This window comes from Carcharhinus amblyrhynchos, chromosome 27, assembly GCF_965287045.1.
Source record: "Carcharhinus amblyrhynchos chromosome 27, sCarAmb.v2.hapA, whole genome shotgun sequence".
NCBI classification, from domain to species: domain Eukaryota; kingdom Metazoa; phylum Chordata; class Chondrichthyes; order Carcharhiniformes; family Carcharhinidae; genus Carcharhinus; species Carcharhinus amblyrhynchos.
Genome location: NC_137350.1, coordinates 12,197,209 through 12,219,934, shown reverse-complemented (window position 1 = coordinate 12,219,934; position 22,726 = coordinate 12,197,209). Strand labels below are relative to the sequence as shown.

At 38.0% G+C, this 22,726-nt stretch overlaps 1 protein-coding gene across 2 annotated transcripts in view; it reads left to right on the top strand.

Moving 5' to 3' along the window:
* gpatch8 (G patch domain containing 8) overlaps nt 1-22,726 on the top strand; it is a 174,689-nt gene that overhangs the window by 22,246 nt on the left and 129,717 nt on the right. Inside the window, exons 1-2 of one of the 2 annotated variants that reach the window (XM_080213741.1) lie at nt 16,621-16,695; nt 16,936-16,957. In XM_080213741.1, coding sequence (XP_080069867.1) covers nt 16,946-16,957 — 12 coding nt within the window. In that variant the 5' untranslated portion in view covers nt 16,621-16,695; nt 16,936-16,945. Of the gene's footprint in view, nt 1-16,620; nt 16,696-16,935; nt 16,958-22,726 lie in introns of those variants that run through there. The other variant, XM_080213740.1, reaches the window with a different exon arrangement.

The following is a 22,726-nucleotide window of genomic DNA, read 5'->3' as shown; positions in this document are numbered from 1 at the left end:
ATTCTAATCAGTAATCTGTAAACTGTCTGTGCTTTATATGCTCTGTCTGAGGCCAGAACTCTCCATTCACCTGACAAAGGGGCTAACCCGAAAGCTAGTGAATTTACTATCAAATAAATCGGTTGGACTGAAACCTGGTGTTGTCAGAGTTTTTACTGTGTTTACCCCAGTCCAAAGCCGGCATTTCCACATTATGGAGTTCAGGCAGAGGTGTGAAGTGATGCACTTTGAGAAGGCTAACTTAGAAATGGCACTAATTAATGTATGCACATTATTAAAGGTGATGGGGCAAGTTGATAACATGGCTAAAAAAGCCCAAGGATTACTTGGAGTTATAAATAAAAGCAAAGGATATTAAAATAAAAAGATCGTGCTCGAACTTAAATCACCGATCGTGAATAATTCTGGGTACCAAGCTTAAGGAAAGCTATAATGGCCTTAAAAAGGGCTTAGGAAACATTTACCAGTGATATTACTAAGGATTAGGGACTTAGTAATGAGGAAAGGTTAGAAAACTCTCTTTGGAGCAGAGAAACAGAATGTGTTTTGAAGATAATAGAGAAAAAAATTCCCTTTTTGTGACATCAGGATGGATTTGAAGGCATTGTAGAGAGTGTAGAAAAGATTCATGAGATTGGTTCCAGGAATGAGGGACTACACTTAAGGTATTTGGAGAATTTAAGACTGTTTGCCTCGGACAAAAGGAGGCTGAGTGGAGTTTAAAAGTGATGATCATGAGGGATCTGGACAGAGTAGATAGAGAAAAACTGTTCCCATTCGTGAACAGATCAAAAATGAGAGGGAACAGTTTTAAACTAATTGACGAAAGAAGCAGAAATGACATGAAAAACTGTGTCTGGAATGCAGTGCCTGGATGTGTGATGGAGGCAGGTTCAATTGAAGCTTTCAGAGGGGAATTAGACTATTATCTGAAGGTAAAGGATATGCAGGGTTACGGGGTGAAGGCAAGAGAATAGCACTAAGGGAATTGCTAGTTTAGAGAGCTGATGCAGACGCGGTGGATTAAATGGTTGCTTTCGGCGCTGTGACAATTCCATGATTCTGTGAAACCATTGGCAAAGTTACAGAGGGGAGGTAACCGGAATTTCACCACTTGAAAAGATGGTGAAAGCTGATTCCATAAATAATTTTAAAGGGAATTAGATTGGTACTTGAAAATGAGGAACTTGGGTTATGAGCAAAATATGAGAATGTGGGACAAGCGCCAGCTCAAGCATTCTGTGTCAACCTGTTAACTGGATTGTGGATCAAAAGGGAACATCTTGAATCTCGAACTTTGAAGAGTTTTTCTGTTGTGCCAGAGAATTAAAATTAAAAGTTAAAGTGGTGGAAATTGGTGAAAGCTTCATTTTATATCTAATAGTCGGTTTTATTTTGTATCCATAAATCAGTTTCATGAGCCTTTGTTGACTTAGATTTATTACTTGAATACATGATTTATTTATTTCCTACAACAATAGACCAATGTTTATCTCATCAATACTGCCAAATCAATTAATATATTACTTCAATCTAAAAGTGAAACTTGTGTTCCAAAGTTTTGGTGCAAACTTCAAAAAGAACTGATAAAGCATTTTCCTTAATTAGATTAAAATGTATAAATATTACTAGATTGTTTCTCTAGTTTGGATCCTGGTTGATATGTTCAAATATATGAATTAGGAGTAGGCTGCTCAGCCCCTAAAGCCTGCTCTGCCATTCAGTAAGGTCATGGCTGATTTCATTGTAACCGCCTGCCTACCCTGATAACCTTTCACCCTTTTGTTTATCAAGAATCTGTCTACCTCTGTCTTAAAAAATATTCAGACTTTGTTCCACTGCCTTTTGAAGAGAGAGTTCCAAAGATACTCTACCCTTTTGAGAGAGAGAAATCCTCCTCACTCTGTCTTAAGGGGGTGACCCCTTATTTTTAAACACTGACCCCTAGTTTTAGATTCTTCCATAAGATGAAACATCCCCTCCACATGCATCATGTCAAGACCCCTCAGGATCTTGCATGTTTGAATCAAGTTGCCTCTTACTCTTATAAACACCATTGGATACCAACCTATCCTGTCCAACCTTTCTTCATAAAACAACTTGCCCAATCCAGCTATTAGTCACCACCTGTGAATGGCTAACGCATTTATATCCTTTCTTACATTAGGAGACCAGTAGTGTACACAGTAATTCAAACGTAGTCTCAGCAGTGTCCTGCACAACTGAGGCACAAACTCCCTATAGTCAGTTCCACTTATAGTAAGCAATAACATTAGCTTTCCTAAGTACTTGCACCTGCATACGAGCCTTTTTTGATTCATGTACCAGACACCGAGATCCCTCTGCATCTGTCACCATTAGATAATATGCTTTCACTTCCAAAATGGATAATTTAATATTTGTCCACATTATATGCCAGAATGATAAATAAAGTGAAAGGTCAGTGCACAAACATGCATTTAGCACTGAGGAAAATATCAAGTGGTAAGTAAAATGGGACAAATATTCACTGCCAGGAACTAAATGTAAATTTAGCAGTGGGGTGCAAACTGAAATAGGAAATATATTTTGGAGTGTTGGGGTGATTTTGGAAACAAATCCATCAACATGCTTGAAAGAATATTAAGGAGAATGATCTGTTGACTGCCTTTTTGGTAGTGATTCCCCTGCACCAGAGCAAAATGCATTTCTTTAAAACCACTAAAGTAATTAAAACAAAACAAAATGGCCACTAAAGCAAAGGAGATAGTAGTAGGAGTAATTAAATTCATGGTCAAAGAACAGGGTTTTGGGGAGGATCTTGATGGAAAGATGGTGTTTAGGGATGGAATTGCAAAGCTTTGGACCTAAGTGACTGAAGGGAAACTCACCAGTGGTGGGCTCAATGTTGAGGATAAATGCACAACAGGCCAGATCTGAGGAATAAAGAATTCATGAGGAGGGTTGGAGGGCAGGAGGAAAGCTACTAAAATGTAGAAGCATGAGGCCTTGATTGAATTTAAACTTGAGCATGAAAATTTAGTGAGGAGAAGGGTGTTGGGTGACTTGAGCTTGAGTGCATTAGCATTCAGGCATGAAGTTTATGGAAGGTTGCCCAGAGTATGTTTGAATAATGAAGTATTCGGCATGGAAGAAGGTTTCAGCAGCACTTAGTTAAGAGATAGGTGGTGGTGTGATGGGTGTTCTTTGCAGCGGAGAGGGTATTGTGTTAGAAGCTCAGCTTCAGTTTGAATAAGAGTTGGAGAGGCTGAACTGGATGTGTCTGGATGGGCCAAGGGCGTGTATATACACACTGCAGGGAATAAATTGGAAAAATAACGTTTTTCTGGAGATGCACGATATTACTGGGTAGATAAGAGCGGAACTGTGAAGGTTCTCCTGATTAGCTAGATACTGAGTAAGAGGCATTCAAGGAGATTGTGTTTGGCCATGTCAATAGCTGTGGTAAAGATAGAAAATATATTTGTGTTGCATCTTTCACAACCGTGAATTATCTGTAATTTATGTCACTTTTTGAGCTTTAATCCAATGAACTAGTTACTAGTGTATTATAGGAACTGTGTTAACCAATTTGCATGCAATAAGATCCTACCTAATCTGTTTCAGTAATTTTGGTTGAGGGACAAATGTTGGCCAGGACATTCAGGAGAACGGCCCAGCTCTTTGTATAGTGTCATGAGATTATTTATATCCATCACTGAGAGCACAGTGTAATTTGAATGATTCTTCTGAAATACAAAATCGACAACAGTGCAGCATTCCCTTAGTGTCGTGTTGAAGTGTCGCCTTGGAACTTGAGCCCACAATCTTTTGACTCAGGCAACAGTGCTGCAACTGAGGCAAGGTTTTCATGAGGGAAATTAACCATGGTCACAGAACCCAAATATGTTGTTATTTTGATAGCTCACTGTTGTAGAAAAGGCTGAGACTTGATTGGAATGATTTTGGAGACTTCTGGATTTTGGATGCGAAATGTTGAAGGGCTTTGTGGAATTTGATTTATTATTGTCACATGTCTACAATGAAAAGTATTGTTTCTTGTGCATTATGTAAACAAAGCATACCTTACATAGAGAAGGAAGGGAGAGGGTGCAGAATGTAGTGTTAGTCATAGCTAGGGTGAAGAGAACAATTAACTTAATACGAGGTAGGTCCATTCAAAAGTCTGATGGCAACAGGGAAGAAGTTGTCTTGATTTGTTTGGTGCGTGACCTCAGACTTTTGTACCTTCCTGGTGAAAGCGAGTATGTCTGGGTGCGTGGGCTCTTTGATTATGTTGGCTGCTTTTCCGAGGCAGCGGGAAGTGTAGTCAGTGGATAGGAGGCTGGTTTGCCTGACGGAATAGGCTTCATTCACGACTTTGTGGTTTCTTGCAGTCTTGGACAGAGCAGGAGCCATACCAAGCTGTGGTACCTAGAAAGAATACTTTCTATGGTGCATCTGTGAAAGTTGGTGAGATTCGAAGCGGACGTGCTAAATTTGATTTGATTTTATTATTGTCATATGTATTAACGTGCAGTGAAAAGTATTGTTTCTTGCACACTATGCAGACAAAACATACCATTCATAGAGAAGAAAACGAGTGTGTGCAGAATGTAGTGTTACAGTCATAGCTAGGGTGCAGAGAAAGATCAATTTAATGCAAGGTAAGTCCATTCAAAAGTCTGGTAGCAGGGAAGAAGCTTTACATGAGTCGGTTGGTATGTGACCTCAAAGTTTTGTATCTTTTTCCTGAAGGAAGAAGATGGAAGAGAGAATTGTCTGGGGTGCGTGGGGTCCTTAATTACGCAGGCTGCTTTGCCAAAGCAGGAAGTATAGACAAAGTCAGTGGATGGGAGGCTGGTTTGCATGATGGATTGGGCTACCTTCACGACCTTTTGTAGTTCCTTGCGGTCTTAGGCAGAGCAGGAGCCATATCAAGCTGTGATACAACCAGAAAGAATGCTTTCTATGGTGCATCTGTAAAACTTGATGAGAGTCGTAGCTGATATGCCAAATTCCCTTAGTCTGCTGAGAAAGTAGACAAATTGATGGGCTTTCTTAACTATAGAGTTTGCTTGGAGGGTTTAGGACAGGGTGTTGGTGATCTGGACACCCAAAAACTTGAAGCCTTCCACCGTTTCCACTTCATCCCTGTTGATGTAGTTAGGGGCATGCCTTTCACTACGCTTCCTGAAGTCGATGACTGTCTCCTTTTGTTTTGATGACGTTGAGGAAGAGATTATTGTTGTTGAGCCAGAGGAAAGAAGGATGGAGCTGGGTTGTTGCAAGAAAAAAGGCGTTGAGGATTTATATTTGAGGGAGTTATGATTTTGAACTGGAAGTGGTTGGTGTCTGAGGAAATGGAACTATTTGCAATGTGAGCTCGAGGGGGGTCAGAATGGGACTTGAGTGGTACGTTTTGCATATTGGGTGAGAGAATAAGCTAAGTCATCTGGATGAGCTGATCTTGGAGAGGGACAAGTGGAGTGACAAATTCAGGAATTGGGAAGCTAGTTTTTCAAGGAGATTTGGCTTGATGACAGGGTGGAGGGAAGTCGTAGATCCAGCTGAAGAGATGGTCCTGATTTTAGTGACAAAGACACAGATCCATCTTGCTTGAGGTGGAGCAGACAGGAGGGAGAGATTTAAGGAGATTATTGGTGCTGTCTTGCTAAGGCCAAAGCCATTATCTTTTCAGCACCAATTAGAAACTCTATATCCGATTACCAATTTCATCCCTTTTCCTGACCACTGCTTCAAGTTGAACGATTCTGTTTTCCACTGTAGTGTCCTGTTTGATTCTGAGATCTAGTGATGAATGCGTGAACCAGTTGTGATTGTTTTTAAACTGCAAGTTAACTAACTGCATCATCAGAGAGGATGGAAATTATTTGTTGAGGTTGATGAGTGTAAAACAGTTGTGCACAGTGATAATTGATCATCTGTCAAATATTGACTTCTGTACCAGTGGAAATAAAGCAGCACATTTTGTAATAAGCATGAATGTATTTACAAAATAAAAACTATAGAATGGCAGAAGCATTTAACATTATAATTGTAGAAGCAAAATTTTAAGGTACGTTCATTATTTGCAGTAAAAATTATACTATTACTGTGATATCCTATTGATACTTGTAATTGTTTAACCACATTTTTTATGTTACAGCTGAGAAGCTGTGTGGCAACTTCTAGTACCACTGCCTTACTGCAATAATTTGGCTCAGTTTTTCTTATTGTAATCTATTGTGATGCAACAGGCCATAAAGATTGGAGACTTGTTCAGTGAGAAGCAAACAATTCTTTAGGCATATTTTTGGTTTAATCAGGAAGGGAGGGGTGAGGTGTGCAGGGGAGAGAGATTATGGTCACTGTGGTTATTTATTTAACCCCTTTGAAAACTTCTGCCATTTTAAATTTTGGCCCTCTGGGGCCTCAACTATTTACAATTTGTATCAGTGACTTGGATGAAAATGTGTGGTTGCTAAGTTTGTTGATGAGACAAAGATATGTAGGAATGCAAGTTGTGAAGAGGACAAAAAGCAGTTACAAAAATATATAGATATGTTAAGTGAGTGGACAAAGATTGACAAAAATATTGTCTGGTAAAATGTGAAATTTTCCAATTTGACAGGAAGAAGAAGAAAAAAACGGAAAGAGATTGTAGAACTCTGGAGGGATCTGGGTATCCTGGTACATGAATCAGGAATCCAGTTACAGCAAATGGAATGTAGCTGTTTATTGCAAAGGAAATGGAATATAAAAGTGGGGACGTTTTACTACAGTTGTACAGGGTGTTGATGAGACCTCATCTGGAGCACTCTGTATAGTTTTGGTCTCCTTAATTGAGGAAGAATATGAATGTGTTAGAAATAGTTCAGCGAAGGTTAGCTTGACTGATACCTGGGAGTTGATGGGTTACCTTAGAAAGGTTGAACAGGTTGGGCTGCTGTTCATTGGAGTTTAGAAGATTGAGATCTGAAGAGACTTGATGGGGTGGATACTGAAATTGTTTCCCTTTGTGGAAGAGACTAGAACCAGCGGACATAGCTTAAAAATGAGTCTGCCATTCAAGATGATGAGAAAACTTTTAATCTGAGGATTGGGAATCTTTTGGAACATATTCCCCCAAGGGAATTGGAAGCGGGGTCAATGAATAGTTTTAAGACAGACAGATTTTTGACTCAAGTGAGTCAGAAGTTACCAAGGGTAGATGGGAATGTGAAGTTTAGGCTAGTTAGATCAGCCATGATCTGATTGATGGTAGAGTAGACTCGAGAGACTGGCTCCTAAATTGCTTGTTTGACTTGCCTGTAATCTGAACTATCTCCCTTCCTTCTGCTTTGTAGACTGAGTTGAACAGACTCTGTCACAATCAAATCTAGTTTATGACAAAAGATAGCCCATTTAACAATATGGATTATGACCATCTAGCATTCAGCCAATGTCATAATCCCACTAAAACAAACCCGTAGAGATAATCTAATGAGTAAACATGCAATGAAGGTGCTTTTTCTTAGTAGAATTCAGTGCTGATGCCATCAGCAGTATGCACTCTGCTGTTGCTTGTGCACTCGAAATTTATAATTCCTGAAGTAAACTGAGATTATAAACTGAATTAATTAACTGAAATATTGTTTGGATTCTGGCTCTCACTGATGGTAATTAATACTACAGCAGTTTAAAAGCATATACTAATTTAGACTTGATGATTTAGCATTTCTAATTTTTTTAACCAAGTAATAGTTTTATCAATGACTGCAGAATTTGTTTAATGGGAATGCAATGGCCCACTGGCACAATTTTTAGACAGCTAACCAATCGCTGGTGAATGAAAATTCTTTTATACCTTTAAGCTCATAGTATTAGTATTCAGTCCAAGACTTGAGAGCCATCCAGGTTCTCAATTGCTGAGATTACACTTGATGTTTTCTTGTTTCAATGCAAATTTATGAAACTGCTAATCTGGATGAGGAGCTCATTAGATGTGCATTGAACATTCTTGACACTACATTGTATTTCTTTTAAAAAGGGACATCTTCCATTGTTGGTGCACAGGTAGTAATGTATAATTAATATGTGGTTCTTTAAGAGACCTTGACCTTCATTTAACCTTTATTTTGATAGAAGATCATGGCCTAAAACAGAAGTCTGTTTTTCTCTGTCCGCAGATTCTGCCTGACGTGCTGAATATTTCCAGCATTTTTAATTTCAGATTTCCAGTGTCTGCAATGTTTAACCTATTCTAATTTCATAGGTCGCGTGACCTGGTTGTTGAACAGAGTAGCAAAGACCGTTAATATAATGGCAGTGAACCATAGAAGTTATTAAAGCAAATTGCAGCTAAAACTTTTTTAAATTGTGTAATTTATTGTGTAAAAATAATCGTGAACTGTTTTAGACCTAGTACTCCAGATCTATCGAGTACCCCAAATTATGTTGATAGAATAATAATCCTAGAAATACCAGATGTTATTCGTTAAATATTGCAGTTTTTAACTTTGTTCTGCATTTCATATTGGGCCCCTTAACTTATTGCAGGACTCGATGTCAATCTTGGGAAAGATTTGGGAGACTGAACACTGCAGAGAAAACTGTCTCTTGGCATCTGTTCGGTTTGCACAATGTTGAACTTTTCAGTGATAGTCAAACCTGTGAAGCTCAGTGAACATTATTAGAATCTAAAGAAAGAAGAAAGTCAAGGTTCAAATTTTATAGTAGACTCTTGATATTTTTATTACTTCAAACATCCAAATATGGCTTGTGATGAGCCTTTCACACACAATGTAATCAAATGGTGATTTGCTTAGAATACTGAAAAATCTTGATGTATTTTACAGAAAGACTGGGTGTGAGCTTAGTTCAGTCATCTTTCCTAAACAAGAGGAAGGAGCTTGGTGCTAATTGATCTCTGCCAGTGTTGACAGACAAATAGAAGTAGATGATTGCCCATCCGTGTTGGCTGTTTCCTTCCATTGCATATACCTCTCTTCTGCTTGTTGTCTAACTGCTCTTTATTTGATCTGATTTTGAATTATGAAAGACAGAAGTAAATATTTTCATACTTCCTTGGACCAAATGTTGGTAAGATTTATTTATTTGGTGTTGGGAGAAATTGATTTGACAGTAAAAGTGCCAAGTGTGCACAAATAAAATGCAAAGTGGATTGATTGATTAAGAGAAACAGCGAATGGAAGACGGCTGAAACTTCAAACCATCCAGGAAGATGACATTGGTGCTGAGTTATCAATAAGTCTCCAGCTTTAGACTAAAGCTGAGCAAGAAATGATAGGACAAATGGCAGGAAATGAAACTACTATTAAAGTGTGCTCATGACATTCTTTGTAGCATGTTAATGTTTAATTTCTCATAGTGTGTCAAGAATTAGAGGTTTTAGCAGTGGCTGTGGATACATTGGCTGCTCACCTCTTGTGATTTTGATAGAATCAATTTTTTTTTATTCCAATTCAATCAAATCGCGTCCAATTCTGATTCTCAACAAATTGAGATATTCCCAATCCAAGCTGACAAGACAGAGTTCTCACCTGTCTTGGGCTTGTTCTATATAGAATGTAGAGTAGTGCAGCACAGTACAGGCTCTTTGGCCCTCGATGTTGTGTCGAGCTATGTCCAAACCCAAGATCAAGCTATCCCACTCCCTATCACACTGGTGTGCTCCATGTGCCTATCCAGTAACCGCTTGAAAGTTCCTAAAGTCTGACTCCACTATCACAGCAGGCAGTGCATTCCACACCCCAACCACTCTTGAGTAAAGAATCTACCTCGGACATCCCTCCTATATCTCCCACCATGAACCTTATAGTTATGCCCTTTAGTAACAGCTATATCCACCTGAGGAAATAGTCTCTGCACGTCTACTCTATCAATCCCTCTCATCATCTTATAAACCTCAAATCGTGTCTCATCCTCCTCTGCTCTAAAGAGAAAAGCCCCAGCTCCCTTAACCTTTCCTCATAAGACCTACCCTCCAAACCAGGCAGCACCCTGGTAAATCTCCTCTGCACTCTCTTCAATGCTTCCATATCCTTCTTATAGTGAGGTGATCAGAACTGCACGCAATATTCCAAATGTGGTCTCACCAAGGTCCAGTATAGTTGCAGCATAACCCCATGACTCTTAAACTCAAACCCCCTGTTAATAAACTCTAACACACTATAAGCTCTAGCCACATGAGTGGCAACCTTCACAGCTCTGTGAATATGAACCCCAAGATCTCGCTGCTCCTCCACATCCCTCAGAACCCTGCTGTTGACCCTGTAATTCGCATTCAAGTTTGTCTTACCAAAATGGATCAAGGTGAATTCAAAATGATGCATTCAAAGTCATATTCAAAATGAATATGATCCAAGCTGATTGGAGTAGGTATAGCACCTCCTCCAAGGCTTAATCTCATTTGCATTTCAGCCAAAAGGCTGTGATGCTGCTTTTAATAATTGCTTCAAATGAAGCTAAAATGTAACCTAATGACTTCAACCAAGTACAGCATGTTGATACTACACTTGATAGCCAAAATCTATTGGGGTGGGGAAATAAGTTATTGTATTTTAATTATTTTCAGAACAATTGTGTCCAAAACTTCTGCACACCCAGAAGCAACAGCCACACGCGCACACGTGAACTGATGTGCACTTTAATTACATCTTGCTCATACAGAAGACATTGTAAAGAATAGGTTTTTAAGTCTTTAGAGAACATCTGTAGTTCTCTAGCAGGTACAAATAGCACATGAAACCTAACAACATAACGGAGCATGCTAATGTGTATTGTTTGTAAAATAGGGGTCGAATGGTTTATGGCACTTGAATGAGGTCTTTGTGTAGTTGCGTGGCTGGTGGTGATTGTCAGAAGGCTGAATATATTTCTAGAAGGGCAGGGACAGGTTGCAACAGCTGCACATTGCATCTTCATGCTCCCTCACATCAATATAGGAATATATTTTTAGCCCCTCGTGATTATTATAAGGTTTATTTGTATTCACTACGATTGTTACAGATTTAAGCACAAATAAAGTATTTGATCTATTTGTAAATTTTGGGATGTTGAAACAAAGTAGCACTTGCCTGCTAATGCGTAGATCAGTGGTTCCATTCAGCCTTGGAATAGTTCCAGTAACGTGTCCTGTGGTAACTATTATATGAGTAGTCTGTTTTTTATTCCTCATCTGTCCATTTCTTTAGTGTTTATATGGTGTCGTATTGTCATTTTCTCTTCTTAGGTAGCTACTTAGGATTGAGGATAATTTGTTTACACTCCATCTTCGTGGACACTGCCATGTGTGGGTCAGGTGGTGCTTAAAGGGTTGGGTAGATGTTTGAGGTTTATGCACTCCTTCTGATGTCTCAACTCTGAGAGAATTAGTCAGGAAAATGCAGAGACAATGTGTTTGGTACCTTGCGTAGGACTTAGGATAGGCCATTTGGCCCTTCGAGCCAACTCTGTCATTCAATATGATCACAGCTGATCAAGTTGTGGTCCCAACTTCACTTCCCTTTCTCCTCACCTATTACCCGCGATTCGCTAAATTCAATGACCCAGCCTCCACTGCGTTCTGAGGAAGAATATTCCACATACTAATGAGAAAACCTTTCTTCTAATCCTAGCCTTAAAAAGGAGATCTCTTATTCTTAAACTGTATCCCTGAGCTCCAGGCAGCATGGTGACATCGTGGTTGGCACTGCTGTCTCTCAGCGCCAGGGACCTGGGTTCAGTTCCCGGCTTGTGTCACGGTGTGGAGTTTGCATCTGTTTGCTCTGCGTGTTCCGGTTTCCTCCCACAGTCCAAAGATGTGCAGGTCAGGTGTATTGGTCACGCTAAATTCTCCCTCACTGTATTCGAACAGGTGCTGCAGTGTAGTGGCTAGGGAATTTTCACAGGAGCTTCAGTGCAGTGTTAATGTAAGCCTACTTGTGACACTAATAAATAAACTTTAACTTTAGTCTCTGAGTATCTACCTTCTCAAGTCCTGTCAGGATCTTGTAAGTTTCAATAAGATCATCTCTCATTCTTCTAAATGCCAAACCTTCTGAAGGACAACTAGGCATATGTAATAAATGCTGGCCTAGCCAGCAACACCCACATCCTGTAAATGATTTTAAAAAAACAATGGGTTTAAGCTCATCCTGTTCAACCTTTTCTCATCAGTTAAGCTGTTCATCTAAGGAATGAGTTATTTCTTCCAAGACAGTTATATCTTTGTTCAAGTAAGGAGATCAAAACTGTATACAGTATTCTAGATTTGGTCTTAGCAATGCCTTGCACAGCTGCAATAAAACTTCCCTACTTTTATATTCCATTCCCTTTGTAATAAACACCAACATTCCATTTGCCTTTCTAATCATTTGCTATAACTGTACATTAACTTTTTGTGACTCAACAGGGCAAGCAGACCCCTCTGTACCACTAAGTTCTGCAATCTCTCCAATTAAGCACAATACTGCTTTTCTATTCTTCCTGCCAAAGTTGTCAAATTAACATTTTCTCACATGATACTCCATCTGCCAAATTTTTGCTCACTCACTTAACCTGTCTATGCCCTTGCAGATTCTCTACCTCCTAATGACAACTTACTTTCTTACCTACTTTGGTGTCATTGGCAAATTTGGCTATAATATATTTGGTTCCTTCACCCATGTCATTGATGTAGATTGTAAATAATTGAGGCACCAATGCTAATCTCTGTGGCACTCCCAAGTTATAGCTTGCCAACCTAAGAAAGATCCATTTCTCTCTGCTTCCCATTAGCTAACCAATTCTTTATCTAGGTTTATATTTTGCCCCCTACAACCTATGCTCTTGTCAAGTAACCTTCGATGTGGCACCTTGTCAAATGTCTTTTGGAAATCCAAGTACACCACATTTATGGCCTATCCTTTATCCACTTGAATGATGCTTTCTCAAAACACACTAACAAATTGGTTGAATATGATTTCCCTTTCACAAAGCCATATTGACTGTCTGATCATGTTATGATTTCCTTATGATGTGGAGATGCCGGCGTTGGACTGGGGTAAACACGGTAAGAAGTCTCACAACACCAGGTTAAAGTCCAACAGTTTATTTGATAGTAAACCCACAAGCTTTCGGAAACGCTGTTCCTTCATCAGGTGTGTGGAAAGTTCTGATCAGAGAAGGGCATATAAAGGTGCACACAGTTTACAGGATACTGATTAGAATGCACGTCTTTACAGCTAACCTGCTATTCAAGTCTTAAAGGTGCAGACAGTGTGAGTGGAGATAGCATTAAAGTGATGTGTATGGTCTCCAGACAGGACAGTAAGTGAAAGGTTGCAAGCCCAGGCAAGTCGTGGGAATTAGAGTGCGACATGAATCCAAGATCCTGGTTGAGGCCGTCCTCGTGTGTGGAACTTGGCTATTAATCTCTGCTCAGCGACTCTGCGCTGTCGTGTGTCGTGAAGGCCACCTTGGTGAACGTTCAGTGTTTCTTTGAATTTGATAGAATGCTTTAATTTCCTTATTCAGTTACGGATGATTCTTTCTCAGAATCTTTTGCTGTTACTGGGATAACTGAGAGTTATTAAATATCTTCTCAAAAGTCTACCACTGCATTTCTCCTGTCCTACATTAAACTAGAGTCCATGTTTGCTTTGCTTTCATTTCCGCATAATTTTATTAATTTTAAAACACAAGCTTTAGACCCACACTTCACCTCTTCAAACTGGACATGAAATTCTATCATGTTGTAATCGCTGTCACCTAAAGGCTCATAGCCATAGACTTATTGATTAATCCTATCTCGTTGGTTATCAGGTCTGGAATAGCCTGCTCTCTGGTTGATTCTTAATTGGACTGATATGAGAAATTATCCAGCATACACTCTAAACTCATTTTCTGGGTTACCTTTGCCAATCTGATTCTTGCGATCTATAGGTAGATTAATGTCACCTACGATTACCACGGCACCTGTCATACCCCATTTATTTATTTTTGAATGCTCTGTCATAACACGTAGCTACTATTAGGGGGTCTATAATCTACACCCACAAGTGATCTCTTATCCTTACTTTCTCTACCTAAACTGATGCTACAGGTTGTTCTTTTGAGCTAAAATAATCTCATGCTACTATACTAACTGCATCCTACCACCTTTTCCTAGCTGCCGTCTTTTTGAAATGTCAAATACCCTTCAATATTCAGATCCCAAACTTGGTTTCTGAGATGGCTATCTGTGCTAACAATTCATCCATTCTGCTACAAATACAGGGTGCATTCAAAAATAGAGCCTTTAGCTGCGTCTTTATTAACTATTTGTTTCAGTGGCTGGCCTTATCTTAAGTATGTCCTCCCTTCTTTCCTGCCGCACTATGGTTTTCTTCACCCAAATCACTATCTTGGTCTAGTGTCTTGTTATGCATTGAGATACTGCATTTCCTTTCACATGGTCCCTTCATTCTACTATTTAGTTTAAAGCCCTCTCTGTTGCCCTAGTTATACGACTTGCTGGAGTATTGGTTCCAGCACTGTTCAGGTGAAGTCCATCCCAACTGCACAGCTCCCACTTTCCCCAGTACTGGTGCCATTGCTCCATGAATCAAAACCCATTTCTACCACACAATCGTTGAGCCATTCATTTCCCTGATCTTATTTGTTATATGCTGATTTGCTTGTGACTCAGATAATCCAGAGGGATTTGAGGTTCTGCTTTTTAATTTTGCACCAGCTGCTCGCAGACCCTAAGCAAAACCTCTTTCCTGGCCCTGTTAAAATAAGGACATTAAGATGATAGAATTTTTTGGTTGGACACTAGCCAGGGACTCCCATATGTCGACAGGGATGTTTGACTTCTTCCTGGACAACCACAGAGCATTTCTACTGTCCTCCTGGGAGTCGCCTGCCGTGACTGAATTTGGAGTGCAGCGGCTGCTTTAGGAGTCTGGTGATAAGCATGCAAAATACATGCTCTGCCCAGCAGAGCCTGTTTTAAATGATCAGTGCCTCAATTCTAGATAAGTTAGCTTGGGAGATGACCACTGCTGCCGTCAGAGTATTGAATACGCATTTGTACTGCATACGTAACATGATCATCAAAAACTTCAAGAACATCAATGTGGTTAGTACAGTTTGGAATTGGTGTTCAATTATAGATGAAGTCGGTTGACAGTTTTACTTTATGGTTGTTACACCTTGATTTAATAGGGAATGTCTGAATGGTTAGAATAGATTTGCCTTCGAGCCAAAAGTAATTTTCAAAAATGATTTGTATTTTGCTATTATGAACTATCCTTAGGCCAGGTTGATATTTACATGCATTCTGATTGCAGTAGCATAAAATTATACTACATAAATAATGTTTACTTTTCATGCTACAGTTTGTTCTCACTGGAGGTGGGGGTGAGGGGGGTGGGGGGCAGAGATGGTTTAGTTAAGCTGTGCAGCACAGTGGGTGCAGGCTTGGAGGGCTGAAGGGCCTGTTCCTGTGCTGTAATTTTCTTTGTTCTTTGTACATCAAAAAAACCAGTGCAGTCCATCTGGCAAAAAGTCAATGCACTTTACTTCCCCACTTCAGATATCTACACATTTCTTCGAATTCTCCCTTTAAATTTTGCCATGTTGTCTATCTCACTGAGCAGTCCCTTCCATTGGAGCAACATTGTTTAGGGTTTTTTAAACCATTGTTTCATGCCAATTTAATTCTTTAATGTACACTGAATGCATTTTGTCTTCTGCCCTATATGATTCTATGTGGAGGGAAGGTTAAAAATGCAGATTGCTCAGAATAAGCTCAGGTGACACCTCCTACAGTTCATAGTGCTTTTCCACAGCAGTTTCAATTTATACAGTGCCTTTAAATAGTAAAATGCCCCAAAGTGCTTTGCAGGCATGGTACCAAACAAAGTTTGACATTGAACCACAATTAGATACTAAGAGCAAAGGTGTGGTTAAAGAGTATAAGTTTTGGGGAGTGTCTTAAAGCAGGAAAGAGTTTTCGGGAGCAAATTCCAGAATTTAAGGCCCAGGTAGCTGTAGGTCAGGCTTCCAGTGGACAGACAATTAAAAGCAAGGATATGCGAAAGGTCAAAATTGATTGAGCAGTGACCTCCTAGTGGGCTGGGGGAGGTTAAAGAAAGGAGTAGGACGTTCATGGATTGGAAACTCAGTGTGAGAGCTTTAAACTCTTCAAGCGCGACGGGATCAAGAGCCAATGTAGGCTCTTGTGTGTAGAGGGATGATGGATGAGTGGGACTTTGTGAGAGTTTATTATCCCGTAGTTAAATTATGGAAATATATTACTCCAATTGGCAAATGGCTGTGTTTTTGGAGGCTTGATGTTAAATGGTGCAAGGGGCCTTATTACTGCAAATATATCCACATGAATCAAATGAATACCTGAATAGTCAACACTTGCTATTTTAGTAGGAGCTATAAATATTACTGTTGAATGTCCTGTTGCATTTCTATAATGCAAGTTTAACCTTTAATGCTACAAATAAAGAAGTGAAAATCAGACACTGAATAGGACATTATTATTCAAGCCTCTGATATGTTGATGTTCTTTAAACTTATTTTTGCTGGCATTATTGCATTTCAAATCTTTCACAGTGAGACTAAATAAATAGTTTGTTTTTCAGAGCATGTCTTTACTATTCTCCACTGACTTTTTAGGGGAATCATTTTGATCAATATGAAGAAGGACATCTGGAGATCGAACAGGCATCCTTGGACAAGCCCATAGAATCGGTAAGGATTTGAAGTTCGATTGAGAACTGATTTTGTGCAAAATTGAATGATTAGGCCCCCCTAATGAGGAAAAAAAAGCTAGTGCAGTTTTAGAATAACTAGGTCAGAAATTTTCAAGCAGTGAAAATGACATAGTTGATGCAAACTACTTTCTACTGCTTAGTGCTTTATTTTAATTTTAAGTTTTTCAGGTTTTGTAATATAACGTTTATTAATGCTGTGCTGCTACTATATATACAGGACATGAAAAATGCATCTTAAGGTAAATCAACATTTTGTTTGTACTTCATGGATAAGTAGTACACGTGCTTCATTGCTGCTTTCAGTAAAATGCTTCATAAATAATCCCACCTTATAGAAGTTTCCTTTGTAATATGTTAAACTTTAAAGTAGTTCTAATTCAGTTAGCCTTTACTTGAGTTAATCCAGTGCTTTAGTTCTTCAGCATTTGATTTTGTGTGTGGTAATTGTCATTGCACTCACAAAGTAAAAGATGGAACTTCATGTGCAATGTGTGATGACTGGAATGAATGGATGTGTATAAAGACTGGAAGTATGTGCTGATCCTCTTCAGCTCCTGGATATTTTGCACACATTTTACTATTTATACTAACAACATACTTGTGCTGTGGTGCATAAAGATGATTTAACTATAGTTCAACTAATATCCATTATTAGCACTGTTTAAAATTGACCTTCATGCATGAACTAGTCATTGAGGGAACTGCCCCTTTCCCCAGTGAAGGCAAATAAGAGACCAGCTAAGAATTTGGACATAAAACTGGTAGCGTTTTGAAAGTGCTCGCTATCCTGAAGCCGTTATGTTGCGACACTTCCTTAAATGGATGTAATGTCATGTAAGGGCTAGAATTTTTGTTGGGTATTGTATTATAAGGCTAATGTAAGAGAAAAGCTGCAGCAGATTAATTGCTTCGTTCAATTTAAAATTGCTAATTTTATTGAACTCTCCAACACTAACTGCAAGTGAACTGCTACATGTCATTGATCACCTCACGCCACGGCACAATTATAAGCAAACAGAACTTTCATTCTAAATCAGTTGACAGTTTGACTTATTTCCTGCTTGTAGAACATAACCATTTATTATGCTGTACCAGACTGTATAGAAACTCTTGAGCAGTGTATATATCAGGTTGATTTTGACTCTACATTATAAAAAACTTAAAATTAAAAACAAAAGTTTAGGGCCACAAGCAATCAATCTTGTTGTTTGGTTACCAGTGACTGCCTAAATTATAATGAACCACAACAATTTTCTATGAGATTAGGTACACTGACAGCTGTGTTCAACCTCTAAGAATTTGGTTGAACAATAACTATTTATGCCCTTTTTGCCAACAGTAAATTATGTTTTCTTTGCCCAAAATCAGTTAAAGTACTGAATCAGAATTAATAATAGTGGAAGAAAAATTGTAGTAGTGTTGGGGCTGGGTGATGTTCATAAAGGATGGAATAGGTTGAACTAGTTTGTTGTGTGTGAAATGTGTGCAATTTTCCACCCAGTGTACTTAATAGGGGAAACAAAAGGATCAGTAGATATTCCTGTCCTGGATGATGTGCCTGTGTTTCCATGTAACAAATAATGCACACTACTTGGGGTGTCCACCATTTCTCTTCTGCAGCAGTTGGGCCATAATTGCTAAGCAGCCATGAACTGGTTTGTATTGCACGCTCTGCTATATTTTTAGGGTTTCCTGGTTCCTTATCCTGTCCTTTCAATGCAGCGAAATACCTACTGTGAGACTTTGCTGGCATGATGCTTGTCTATGGAATGGCAGTAGCTGATGACGCATGTTGATAATACTGCAGGATAAGTTTTCAATTGAATGACCTAATAACAATATCGCCATACCTGACTAATTTTGAGCTTTTTTTAACCTTTAATAATGTGATATTATTAAAAATGTGACTACCTGCCTTTTTGTTTGCTTTCCTTTATATTCACTCGGGCATGTAATATTTATTTTGTGCCACATTTGAGTCACTCATTTTTAGTTGACCAAAGCATTAGCTCACTGAAACTATTCACTCTTAGTGAAGTACCAAAAATAAGATGATCTTCATTTACAAAATTTGCAGTTCAGCAAATAAGGTGACATGTTTGATGTTCATTGTAACAAGTGGGTAAACGTCCAGAAAATAGTGATGTAAAGTACATGTCCCATTTTTTGTCAGCTTTGTAAATCAAAATTCCTGTTTTTTCACATTCCTGAGAATTAACTTCTTTCCCAAAGAACTTGGAAGAATACACATTAGTAGCTTCAACTTTATTTTATTCAATTTTTTATTCATTTGATTGGCTACTGTTACGTTCCTGAAATTAAACATGGGAAAATGGGAATTTGGTGACTGCAGATGACTTAGTGCACTAGTTGTTTGTAATTTTATGAAAATCTGACTAAACACCAAGATTTTTTTCTTTTAATCACCATTGAAATTTATTTTTAGAATATAAAATGTAACGTACATTTTTCAACAAATAATTTTTAACTTTTTAATTTCTCCTCCATTTCTCGCTTCCCAAAAAATTACTTCCATTGCTTTCTATTCCTTAGCTGAGATGGTAGGCGTGAATTGCACCCTGGCACCACTGATTCTATTTGCAGTAGCTAAGACTGAAAGTGACCCAATTTTATCCATTTCCCACCAAAGAGGCATTGTCGTCTTTGTCCAGTAAAGGTTATGAAGCTGAAATCTCTGTCCTAACACTCAGTTGCATAGCAGTAGTAGGGTCACATTCTATCATAGTGCAGTTTTTGTTAGTGTTACCGATCAGCTCATGTACCTATCAAGCTGCTAATTAATGATTCCTACTATTTTTGTAATGTTCCTGTAAACTTGATCCAACATTTCTGGTTGCGTTGCATCACAGCAGAAATTATGTAGGTTTTTTGCAGGTATGAAAAATTGAATTTAAAAGCCATACAATGCAATTTTCATTTTGGAGTGGTGGAGAACAAATTGATATTTGTGTGTAGGTAGAAAAACCATGCCATGGAAAACTTGAATATGAAAAGGCCAAGACAATTTTCTTGACAGCTAGCAAATGACTTTGATGCATTCTAAATACCCACATTGTCCTGCAGCATTGTCTCTTGAGATGTGCTAAATGCTATGCTACAGTGTTCAGTCAGTGCAAACATCAAGCTTGGCTGCATTGGAGAGTCCACAGATTTTGAGGTGATTCTATATACAGATAATTAGTTTGTTTGATATTACTCAATCACTGATGCACATAAAGGATATCCTAGTGCAGCATATTCCTAGTACTTTTTTTTGTGCTTTGGCATTTGACTCTAACTATGGAAAGGAAAATAAATACACTGATGTGAAATTAAAAAAAAGGCTATTTCCCAACTATTAAATTTGCATATTTGAAACAAAACCTTTTCAAGATGATTTCTTTCTTACCAGCTTTCATAAGCACTAATTAAATTATGTTATGGAAGAACCTAAAATGAAGAAGATATCAATTTTTGGAAACTTAATTAAGCTAATGTAAGTTGCACTTTAAAATCTTCAAAAATATTGCTTCGGAATTCTAATAACTTGATTTTGTTAAATGCAGCAAATGTGCATTCGGAACTCCCTTTTAGCAATAAATACCATTAGGGTGTTCACCCTAATTTTGATGCATCGTTTTCAATTCTGATCCATCCTCGACGTTCTGAATATGCAAAGTTTAAAAATAAAGATAATCTTTTACTTAAAAATAGCCTTTTAAAAATAAAGATAATCTTGTTTTAGTTTCATTGATAGTCCTGCCAATCCCTTTCTCAAAAATGACTTTAGACTAGTTATCCAATAATAAGCTAAATAGTATAGCATTCTATGGGCTATTCAACCTACTTTGAGAGTGGTGGTTGTTTTCTGTTTATTGGTTTAGTTTGATACAGTAGTATGTATTTACAAAAGGCAGATTATGCTTTGTCATCTTGTACATGTGCAAGATCTGTGGACTCCTAAACAGACAAAGGTTATGTCAATATGGCTGCTGATTTGACATTTAACAGTAGCCGCATGTTCCCTGCACTATAAATATTTCATGTCTTGTAGCTGTATGGTGTAGCATTACCATTTGGCCCTTCTAGCCATCATCGTGTGTCATCTGTAGTTAAATATAAAGTTTGTTTTGGGAACCGTTCTAAAGTGCTCTTGCATGTAATGGCAAAGTAGTGCTCACCTTTCTGTCACACTTTCCTGATATATCTCCTCACACACATCTATAAATATATATATATTTTTATTTACATATAAAAAATATATATTTTATTTTAGTTTTTTTCTTCGTTTGTGTCATCATGACACACTGCACTGACTTACAGCTAGCTGGTCTTGAATCGTGGATTTACATTTGTGCTTTCACTATTACCTAATGTAGACATTACTTGCGAGCAGTGAATTGAACAGAAGCAGACCATTAGTGTTTGGACAGTTTCTTACTTTGTGTTACATTTAACTGTTCTTTTGACAGCCCAGTTTTTAAAGCCAGGTTCGTATGGAAATGCTTTCACTCCACTTGCACTGCTTTGAAATAGCCTATTGCTTCATCTGTCTGTTTATTTTTTTATTGCATTTATTAATATTGCAGTCAGGGTAATGTCTCACTTCCTTCTTCCCTGAAAGCTTTATAATGTGGTTTTAATATTTAATTGGATTAAAGTTGAGTTGAACTTGTGTTAACATTGAAAAAGAAAACAACATTTTCCACCAAAAGGTGGCAATGAAGGAGCCTGTTTTACGATTCATGTAAAGTTTAAGATTATAAATACTAAAGAGCTTTACATTTAGACCTAACTTGAAAGTTTGCCAATTAGCCAGATTTCATTTTATCCTCCAATATCTGACGTGAATAACTTCCTTGTTGAATTCGGCCCTTTTGATAACTGAAATGTTTATTATATTAACAGTGTTGAGATGCAATTATTTTTAGACTTATTTAAATTATTTTTTCAGATTACTTTTTGTAGTATTAAGTCCTGATTTTAAATTTGCTACATTAGTTTAAATACAAAAAACTGCATATCTTGCAAATCTGAAGCTTGAAGTGCATCAGGGGAAAAGATAAAAATTACAACCTGTACTTGTATTAAATTTGGAATTATGTACATTTTTCATCCCATCAAACCACATTTGGGTAGATTTTTGTTCTATTAGATATCTTACAGAAGCAGTATTAACCTTTCTTCCTACTCCAGTACAATAAAACTCTAACTCTAAGTGATTAAGATATACTTCCTCCCTCGATGTATTTTCTAATTTGATGAAGTATTTAATTTAAACGGTTTTTTGAAATTTATACTTTAATACTACATATAAAATTTTGAATTACTACTGATTCACTTTTATTGAGTTGAAGGCCGGAATTTTTTGGTCTCCGATGGCCTGCCACCGAGAACAGAGAATTTGCCACTCAACCACATCTCCATTCACTGCAGCGGGACTGGAGAATCTAGCTGCCAGCGAGGTTGGAGAATTCTTGCCAAAGACTTTTCAGGACAGATGTTTTACTTGGATTGACTTTGTCCCACTGAGAAAGGGAATAGTAGTCCTCCTGTCTGATTCATTTTTATCTCCCCTTTCGACTAAGCATCTACTTAAAAATTAGTTTTACAGTAGCATTACTGTTAGTATATCACCACTTTTGCAATTCTCCCAATAAATACATATGGAAATGGCTGTCACTCCATTGTACCATATGAGCAGATCGTGGGATCAAATATAATTCCCTAATTTAAATGAAATGCATAATTTTGTAGATGACTTCCAGAGGAACGACCAAGTCTATTTAAAAAAACAATCACTGATGAATAGGAAATTTGTGGTAGGATTTTTTTGATTGGGAAATAACAGACAATTTAACACTTGTTTTGTTTTTACCTCTGTACTTGGCACCTAATATGCTTGACATGTTTGACAATCAAATCTATGTAGCATGGTTTTATGCAGTGCTAGAAATCAGTTACTATTATGTGTTCCACATCTTTTGTAATTCCAGGAGAAAGTTTTT